At 52.5% G+C, this 10,178-nt stretch overlaps 1 protein-coding gene across 1 annotated transcript; it reads right to left on the bottom strand.

The window, feature by feature from the left end:
• Positions 1-223: 223 nt before the first annotated feature.
• Positions 224-4,853, bottom strand: LOC123444107 (aspartic proteinase NANA, chloroplast-like). The gene is made up of 2 exons (XM_045120722.1): positions 3,711-4,853; positions 224-1,379 (listed from the first exon to the last, which is right to left on the bottom strand). Exons 1-2 carry the CDS (start codon positions 4,250-4,252, stop codon positions 491-493), a joined length of 1,431 nt encoding a protein of 476 aa, XP_044976657.1. The 5' UTR covers positions 4,253-4,853; the 3' UTR covers positions 224-490.
• Between the last annotated feature and the right edge of the window lie 5,325 nt (positions 4,854-10,178).

Below are 10,178 nucleotides of genomic sequence, written 5' to 3'. Positions count from 1 at the left end.
GTTGCATGGTGCCTATTTCACACTAACTTGTGCAAAAATAGCCACAAGATTAGAGACAATTTGGTTAAACAAAAACTAAATAGACAATAGCTAAACTAATAAAACAAAGAAAAGCTACTTGGATATATAAGCTGGATTATCATAATAACCCACTGCAATGCCGAACACAACCTCATATACCAATCTCAAAAAAAAAAAAATCGGTGGTATAACATATGCACAATTTTGGAACAAATAAACGAACCGGCTCTAAACGTATATATATTCACTGAAATGAAGATACCAAATGTGGTAAAGAAAAAGAGAAGAGCAGAAAACTTATTACAGCTTACTCATTTTTGCAACTGCAAGGCACATTTCTCATTGCATTAGTATAGATCTGAAGAAGACGGGGCAAAAACAAACAATAATCAGCGAGGCCGCCACCACCACCACCACCACAAGCAGAAAAAAACACAAGACGTGGCTGGATCCGGAACGACGGCCAGGATCAGTGCGTGCACCGCGACCTCTGGAATTTGAGCCGTCGGTTCTTGATGTCGAACTCCCAGAGGTGCTCCTGCTGCAGGATGTTCCCGATGACGGAGATCCCTGGCCAGGGGCCCTCCTGCAGGCCGATGCACTTGACGCCGGGCGCGGCGTCGATGACGTAGCTCTTCCCGGGGGGCTCGAGCCGCGCCGCCCCGGCGAAGTGCACGGCCATCTTGGGCAGGGTGACGTCGCCCGACGGCGACGTCCAGTTGTAGCAGTACTCGAAGGGGTCCATGGTGACCCGCGGCAGGCCGGCGAGGCCCTCGCTGAGCGCGGCCACGACGGCGCGGTAGGCCGGCTTGGCCAGCACGGTGAGGCTGGTGCCGGAGTCGAGGATGACGCCGCCGCCCGCGTCGACGTCCCAGACGGCGCGCGGTATCTTGAGGAACTGGCCGGCGACGGAGACGGCCTTGACGGCGACGTCGTAGAAGGGGCGCATCCGGCGGTCGAGCAGCAGCGGCGTCTGGCGCGCGCGTGGGCGGGGGCGTGGGGCGGCGGCGGTGCACGAGGCCGGGGCGGGGGAGGAGGGGGAGGAGGAGGAGGCGACGGCGGGGTTGGGGCCGAAGGTGAGGTAGCTGGTGGCGTTGCGCGGGGAGAGGTGGTCGACGAGGCAGTAGGAGAAGCGGCCGGCGAAGCGGGAGGCGGCGTGGGAGGCGAAGGAGACGTCGCTGTAGCCGAGGCTGAGCACGCCGTCGGAGACCTCGAAGCTGGGGCCGGTGTAGGAGCTGGTGCAGCCGAGCACCAGGCCCTTGAGCTTGGCCTTCCTCTCCTCCCGGCCCCGCCCCGACAGCGCGATGGTCGCCGACTCCGTGCCCACCGTGCCGCGCGCCGCCGACCCGTCCTTGTACCTGCATGCATGCAACGATTAGTTAGTTACTCTACTTACGTGATCCTGCACCTGCATGGCACACGGCAAGATTCAAGGACTGGCTTGGCTTGTGCGCAAATGCAAATGAGAGAGCACAATCATTGAGCCGGTGGAAAGGGCAATGCCTTTCCATGGACTGTATCGCAAGTGGACCTCAGGCGGCAGTGCAGATATGTCCTACGTTCATCAGTGTTTTTTGGCCAATACGTGCCGACCTGATTGGTTAGCGGCCGGAGTATATGTGCGTTTTGAGCTGGAGGATGAATTATTCTACTCCGTCAAAACAAGTTTCCACCAAGGAGAACGTGGCCCAGGTATGGTCAAAGTCCCCCCGGAGAAACTGTGTAGGAATATAGTAGTATACTTTTAAAAAAAAAACTGGAGTATAGTAGTATACTGTAGTGTAGTTTTCTTCTTTGCCCTCCCTAAAAACCGAACAGATGGAGCATTTGACTTTTGACAGTAGATGGCAGAACCTGGTTTTCTCTGCATAAACGGAAGATGATACTATACTCTAACCTTTGACATGGAGGAAGAGTGGTGAGGGAGGAAAGGCAGCAAGCAAACTAAGACCACCCGTGATCGACCATTTCTCTTCCTAATACAAGCATGCATCAGGCAGGCAGCAGAACGTGATCGATTACCAGTAGTACTACAAGAACAGTTTATTACACGTCGCATGCATAGTATTGTTCTCCGTCGACACGCGTAGCCCCAACCCAAATGTGCGCGTGACACCATGGAAGTGCGTGCTCTCTCGGCCATTTAGCGAGACATCATGTACGACTACTACAGTAGTAGTGCTCTTTGGACCTATTCTTGTCCTTCCATTACGCCGTACGCATCTAGTCGTAATTTGTTGTGGAATCAAGAAGTGGAACACCGCTTGTCACGGCACCGGCTTGTGACTGTCACCCACAGCGTACCGAGAAACATCTCATCTCAGATCGGCGTACTATTATAGCACTGGTACGACCTGTGATTTTTCTTTCGGTGGCTCCTTTCCTAAGGAATATGTTGAATGTGCTGACACGCAGGCAGGCAGTGATGGAGTACAGCCCAATCCACCATGCACATGACCAAGCCAAGCCGAGCCAAGCAAAGTCGAGTATAGTATACTGCAGCCACCACAGTTGCGACCGCCGTTCCCCTTTCTCTGCCCAAACATTGTACTTAAACATGAAAAAGAAATGGGCGGCCTAGATATGAACACCCGGCAGCGTGCACATGCAGCAAGCGCCCACACTGATAGATAATCACACACACACACGCAAAAACTAGATAGATAACCTGCCTGCCTGCGCGACCCCTTTCTTTCTGGCCGGCGAGCGAGCGAGCGCCGCAAGGATCCGAATCCGATGCATATGCGCGCATGTGGATGTGATCAATCTCAGCTCGTCGCTTTTGTGAGGAGGATTCGGGGCATGAGGCGGCGTCGATGATGCTTTCTTCTTCTTCTCTCTCGGTGTGCTCGTCTCGGTCCATGGCCGGCCTTGGGGACATGAGCGGGGTGACCACGATGTCTTTGTGCGTGTTTCTCCGCGACAGCCCCATGAAAGCATACATAGCGAGCGCACGCCTCTAGAAGACTATAAGTAGACGCAATAAATATGTTCCAATCGATAGATGACTAGAAGTAGACGCCGGCGCCAAGCGAGCGGCAAATCGATCGGGGATTCCAGGCTCCAGAGTTCAGCTCAATCACCATGAAGGCTCCCCCCCTTCTCCATCACAATCACCTGGGTGGTAGTAGTAGTGGTACGAGTGAGTACATACTCTACGAGAAGGGGCACCGTCGCCCTACATGGCCGAGCGAATCAATGCCGTGCAGTGGTGCGGTCTGGCAGTACAAGTGGTGGGACTAGTAGTATAGCAGTACCAGTAAGGCGAGGCAGGCCGGAGCTGGCCGGAGCAGTGAGCTGCTGCAGCTGCGCATGGCATCAATGGCACCGCATTGATTAAACGCTGCGGCCCCGCGATGGATGCCATTGCCATCTGCAAATTGCAACTGCGAGATCCGACTCGCCCACCAACCAACCACTAATGGCGTCTTCTGCCTCCTCCTGCTGCTGCTGCTGCTCGCGTCTCCTCATCAATGCCAGGGCCAATTAACGACGCCCCACCCACAGATCGATTCAATCGATGGTGATTAGCACGCACGCACGCACGCACGGCTAAGTACTATAGGAGGAGGAGTGCCATACAAGTGGTGTTCCCCTCAGGGATGGTTGGTACGGTGCGGTAGAGGGGATGGCAATGCAGATGCGAATGCGAATGGCGAATGGGAATGGCGGGTGAGAGCGATGCTGACCGGTAGTCGTAGGCGCAGGGGCTGCCGGGCGTGGGGCAGGTGGCGAGGGAGAAGGGGAGCGACTTGGTGCAGGTGTCCGAGGCGCACGAGATGGGCGCCCATGTCCTCGAGTCCTCTGGACGGAACGCGCGCCCGGACCCCGACCCCGACTCCGACGAGTTGGCGGCGGGGCGGCGGCACTTGACCCAGGTGAGGTCGCTGCCGGTGTCGGCCACCAGCAGGAACGGCTGCGCCGGGGTGCCCACGCGGAAGCGCACGAAGTACTGCCCAATGCCCGTGTACGCGCCGGAGGTCAGCGGCATCTCGAAGGCCGCCGCGGACGACCCGGCGGCGGTCTCCCGCGCGCGGCGCCGCCCGTGCGAGGCGATGAACGCCATCCGCTGCCGGTCGCTGCGCGCCAGGTCGGCGAGCGACGCCGGCGCGAGGCGGAGCAGGTCGAACCGCGCCGAGTTGCCCGGGCGGGCGCCGCCCGCGCGCGCGCCCGCCAAGAACGCGGCGGACACCGCGACGAGCAGCAGGGCCGTCAGGCCGCGACCCGCCATTGCCTGCCGACGGCGCGGCCGGCTCTTTGGTCTCGCCTCGCGGCTAGCTAGCTAGCTAGGCCGCCGACGCGACGCCCGGCGATGCGTGTGTGTGTCTGGCCCGCCGGCGCACGGCCGTATGCGCCAATGCGCCTCCCGGCTGAACAGGCACGCACGCACGCAAGCAAGCAAGCCGCGGAGCTGTGCCGCGGCGGCAAGCAGCGCTGGTGCTTTTGTTTGGGCTCGCGTTTCGGGCTTCGGGTATGTGTTGGTTTGTGTGTGCCGCTTTGGAGTGCGTATTTATCTTGCCCTCTCTCTGCGAGGGGGGGGGCAGCTTTGCTTACGTTTGTTTAGTTTAGTTTAGTGCTAGTTTTTGTTCAGGGTGGTGGCTGTGCCGTGCTGTGCGTAGTCCGGGCGGCACCTGCCGCGCTTGGCATCGTTTGGCCGCTGCAGAGGTGGTGCGACGCGACGCGCTTTGGGCGCTTGCGATTGTGCTTTGTGCGCGCCGCGGGTCAAAGCCTCCTGGGACTCGCTGCGCCGGATTTCGGTTGGATCTGTTTCCGTTAACACGGATGCTTACTCAGTAGTACTCCTACTACAACTTTTGAGAGTAGATTAATTCCACTTGAAAAATCTGGATCCTCGGCCGCGGTCATAGGGACACTAGACAACATTTCCTTGGTGTCCGCTGGTCACCTACATTGAGCAGAGAAGAGCAGCAACTTGCTTACGTTCCGGACCCAGTCGCTTGTGAGCGCAGCAGCAGTAGCTTTGCTTGAGCATCGTCCGGCGGTCGGGATCTGGGCTGCTGCTACCATCACCGCTGTCCACATTTGGGGACTGGATGGATGCATGCATGCATGCCACGGGACGGGTGTCCATGCACGCAAAACAAATGCGTCTGCAGTAGCCCCGGGTCACGTCGAGTCCCGATTTCGTTCGCGTACATCTCGCGAATTGGATGTTCTAAGACAGTTTTGCTGGTTCGAGCTGATCGTTTTCCTGTAGCCAGGCGGATTGTGCTTGACGCAGGCTTCTACGCGACCTCACGCTTCAGGCACCGGGCAAGGGGCAACGCAGCGAGCTCGCCGTATCTATCTCCACTCTCGACTGCAGCCTTTCGTGTTTCCATTCGCCCTTCGTTTTCTTTCTTTCGCTACCTCGATCGGGACCTATTTGCAGTGCGGCCACGCAATAACAAGTGGACGTCATCGTCTCCTTCGGATAAGCATTGTTCGCCACGCGCCTGCCGGCATTGCACGTCACAAATGCATCGTTTGCTAATAATTAGAGTTAAAGCAATCCAATGGTCCAACCCAAACAGACGCGTGCTATGTCCATTTTTTGTTCGTTTGATTCGGCTTGTACATCTCCTTCTTCATTTGGATGACCGTACGATCAAAGCTCGAATTCAAATGTCATCCGTACATAATAATAATAAATCTCGTGGTCATAAATCATGTCAGCGGCCATGTCATCGTCCAAAGTTTATATCAACGTCATGTCAACGATTGGCATACATGCCAGCACGCAGAAAATATCATTATGCACTTCATGCCGACACACTTGCTAGCTCATAAAAAGGGACGGAAGTTCGACCACGCCATCTGGACGGTGGTCATGGTAGCACAATTGCCGGCATACCAAAAAATATGGTGCTCTTCACCACCATAGATCATTCGTCGTCGAACTTGAGCATGTCGGCCTGCATCTTCTCGAACCAAGACCGCTTCGTGAGGGACACTGCTCAAGTCAACCTTCATGATCTCCACGCACGTCATCATGCTAGCGAACGCCACTTCGTTTGCCTTGGTCTTCGCATTGGCAGCCTCGATCTCGAGCATCTTTGCTTGATTCTCTGCCTTCATCTCGAGCCTCTTCGCTTGCTTCTTTGCATCGAGTTCAAGCCTCTTTCTTTGAATTTTCATGAAAGCATTCATTTGCTCTTCTTTGTCTTGTCGGCACTTCTCCTTCCGTGTGTCCTTCTTGCTCATCATGCCTTCCAAAGTGGCATGCAAGGCAATCGAGGCAACATCATGCTTATCCTCTTTTTCCGAGTTGGTGTTCCCCCGCGGCTGAGGTATCTCTTCCTCGCCATGCTTCTCAACGACTTCAGTCCCTCCACGCGCCTTTGCGGCGGCATATTGCGCCCTGAACTTCTTGCCCGAGTTGATCACCATCCAACAATGTACGAGGTTGAAGGACTTCTCATGTTGGGCCTTGAAAGCCTCCAAAGCATGAAATGCCTACAAATGTATATCATGCCAGCACATGCGCAAAATGGACATGCAAGCACAATGGAAACAAAGATGGATGCATGTTTTACCATGTCTTTGATGCCGAGGCCGCTTACGGTGCGTCCGTCCATGCTATCAAGGCTTGCACAAAACTTGTCGCACTCTTGTTGAATCATCCTCCAATGCTTTGAGATGGACACCCACACGTGCTTGCTCTTCATTTTGTACGACGGAAAGTTCTTGCGTTCATGAAATTCACGATGAACACGAAGCCAAAAGGTAGATTACTTTTGCTCGTCACCGATCTTGGGGTCTTGTCCAACCTCCCTCCAACATTCACAAAGAATCTTCTCCTCATCCTTCATGTATGCCTTGGTCCACTTGTTTTGGCGCTTCTTGGTTTCTTGGGCTTGGTTGGAAAGCTCCCCTTCGAACAAAGGTGCCCCGTTGATGTCCACTTCATCTGCTTATTCTTCAAGGCGGTAGTCCTCTAGGAACTCGTGGTTGGCGGGGAAGGTGTCCGTGCCATCTTGGCCTTGCATGAAGGGGTCGGTTGTGCCACCACATACAAAGGGGTCGGCCATGAAGGTGTTTCAGCCGTCTTGGCTTTGGGTTTCATCAGGATCGAAGATAGCGACACCCACACCACCTTCGAAGATCATGTTCTCAATGATGAAACGGTCGGCAGCGGCGGCATCCGTGGTCGGCATTTTGTCGAACAGGTTGCGGTCGCCCGAAACCATGCTGATTAGTGTTTCCCGCAGGCGTTTCCTCTAGCCCCCGAAAGATGATCCACCGGCCACCGGCATGGCATTGACGTCGATGCGTATGGGCGCGAGTGTGCACGACACCACCATGCTTACCTCCGGCAAGCATTCCCTGTAGAAAGGAGACACATGCAGGTAGTGATGATGGAAGCCAACCATTGCCGGTGCGGTGGACGTGCGCATCAACTTAGGGAGCGGAGCACGAGAGAAGGCAGAGGAGCAGATGCTGGCAGCGGTCATGGCGGCGGTCAGCCCGTGCTGACTAGGGTTTAATCCTAGGTAGATAAGGGCGTCCCTCGTAGCCGCAATGCCTATGGCGTTGGTCTCCTCTTGCCGTGCTGCGGCGGCAAGGGTGGCAGCCTCGCCATCTTTGAGCTTGCGTTCCTTCGCGTGCCTCCCTTCCCTCCTCTTCATGGACTACACGCACCGTTCCTTAGGCATCATCAACTTCTTCATGGTCGTCGTCTGATACATCTCCAACGTATCTATAATTTTGTATCATTCCATGCTATTATATTATTGATCTTGGATGCTTTACGTGCATTTATATGTTATTTTATATCATTTTTGGGAACTAACCTACTAACCAAGTGCGTAGTACGAGTTGTTGTTTTTTGCATGTTTTTGACTTTTCAGGAAATCAGTACCAAACGAAGTCCAAATGCAAGGAAACTTTTTGATGATTTTTTCTGGACAAAAATAAGACATGGAAGCTTCGGAGGGAGATCATACAGCACACGAGGTGGCACCAAGCCAACAGGGTGTGGCGAGTGGGTGGTCATGCCCTCATGGCTTGGGACCACCTTCCGACGCCTCTTGCCCTAACTCCGCATCTATAAATCCTAATATGTTGGAAAAACACCAAAGAGCCACCCAAAATACTTTTTCCATCACTCCAAGCTTCTATTCTGCCGCGATCCCATTTGGAGCCCTGTACCGGTGCCCTGCCGGAGGGGAGATCGATCATGGAAGGCCTCTACACCAACCTTGTTGATCCCATGGTGATGTGTAAGTAGTCTACCATAGACCTACGGGTCTGTAGTTAGTAACTATATGTCTCTCTCTCTCTATGTTCTTCAATGAAAAAAATCATCGTGATTTCCGTCATGATCTATCCTATGTAAGCCTCTTTGCGGTGTGTTTGTTGGGATCCGATGAATTACGGGTTTAAGTTCATATTATTCATGAAAAGTATTTGAGTCATCTGTGAATTCTTATATGCATGATTATTATAGATTCGTATTTCTCTCAAATCTACCGGTTTGGCTTGGCAAACTAGATGAATTTATCTTCAATACGAGTGGTGCGTTGTGATGGGTTCAATCTTGCGGTGCTTAATCCTAGTGACAGAAGGGGACATGACACATATTGTATTGCTGCCATTAAGGATAAAATGATAGGGTTTATTCATATTAATTGAGTTGATTTTATCTACATCATGTCACCTTGCCCCAAGCATTACTCTGTTTTTACTCAATACTCTAGATGCATGTTTGATAGCAGTCAATGAGTGGAGTAATAGTAGTAGATACAGGTAGGAGTAGGTCTACTTGCTTATGGACGTGATGCCTATACGTGTGATCATTGCCATGAATAAATATTTCATAACCGTCCGTTTTTCTATCAACTGCCCAACAGTAATTTGTTTACCCACTGTATGCTTTCTTCGAGAGAGAAGCCTCTAGCGAAAACTATGGGCCTGGGGTTGATACGTCCATTTTGCATCATGCTTTCATGTTGATATTTATTGCTTTTTGGGTTGTTACATTACTTGTGGTACCATATTTATGCCTTTTCTCTTTTATTTTGCAAGGTTTATTTGAAGAGGGAGAATTCAGGCAGCTGGAATTCTGGACTGGAAAAGGAGAAAATCCTAGTCCACTATTCTGCACATCTCCAAATGCCCTGAAAAGTTACGTGGATATTTTTGGGACTACATAAAAAATACTGGGCGAAAGAAGTACCGGAGGGGGGCTTCCAGGGCGCCACTAGCCCTGCCACCACCACCACCCCCTGGTGGCGGAGTGGGGGCTTGTGGGATCCCTGACGGGCCACTAGCCCCCCTCTTTTGCTATATGAAGGGTCTTGGTCCAGAAAAAAAATGAGAAGGGAGCTTTTTCGTGGTTTCGCCGCCGCCACGAGGCGGAACTTGAGCAGATCCAATCTAGAGCTCCGACAGGACGATCCTGCTGGAGAAACTTCCCTCCCGGAGGGGGAAATCGTCGCCATCGTCATCACCAACACTCCTCTCGTCGGAGGGGAGGCATCTTCATCAACATCTTCATCAGCACCATCTCCTCTCCAATCCCTAGTTCATCTCTTGTAACCAATCTTCGTCTCGCAACTCCGATTGGTACTTGTCAGGTTGCTAGTAGTGTTGATTACTCTTTGTAGTTGATGCTAGTTGGATTACTTGGTGGAAGAGTTTATGCTCAGATCCTTGATGCTATTCATTACACCTCTGATCATGATTATGATTATGTTTTGTGAGTAGTTACTTTTGTTCCTGAGGACATGGGATAAGTCATGTTAATAATAGTCATGTGAATTTGATATTCGTTCGGTATTTTGATATGTTGTATGTTGTCTTTTCCTCTAGTGGTGTTATGTGAACGTCGACTACATAACACTTCACCATATTTGGGCCTAGAGGAAGGCATTGGGAAGTAGTAAGTAGATGATGGGTTGCTCGAGTGACAGAAGCTTAAACCCCAGTCTATGCGTTGCTTCGTGAGGGGCTGATTTGGATCCACTAATTTAATGCTATGGTTAGACTTTGTCTTAATTCTTCTTTTGTAGTTGCAGATGCTTGCGAGAGAGGTTAATCATAAGTGGGATGCTTGTCAAAGTAAGGGCAGTACCCAAGCGCCGGTCCACCCACATATCAAACTATCAAAGTAACGAACGCGAATCATATGAACATGATGAAACTAGCATGACAGA

The sequence above is a fragment of the Hordeum vulgare genome, chromosome 3H (genome assembly GCF_904849725.1).
Source record: "Hordeum vulgare subsp. vulgare chromosome 3H, MorexV3_pseudomolecules_assembly, whole genome shotgun sequence".
Taxonomy (NCBI): Eukaryota; Viridiplantae; Streptophyta; class Magnoliopsida; order Poales; family Poaceae; genus Hordeum; species Hordeum vulgare.
The sequence above is the reverse complement of the archived record's forward strand: the minus strand, read 5'-3'. Positions and strand labels throughout refer to the sequence as shown.

What these genes read in the sequence shown, in the direction of transcription:
- LOC123444107 (XM_045120722.1), bottom strand. Translation starts at nt 4,252, where the DNA reads ATGGCGGGTCGCGGCCTGACGGCCCTGCTGCTCGTCGCGGTGTCCGCC. An exon ending in CCCTGCGCCTACGACTACCG is followed by an intron (nt 1,380 to 3,710) that starts GTCAGCATCGCT and finishes GCATGCATGCAG; the next exon opens with GTACAAGGACGGGTCGGCGG.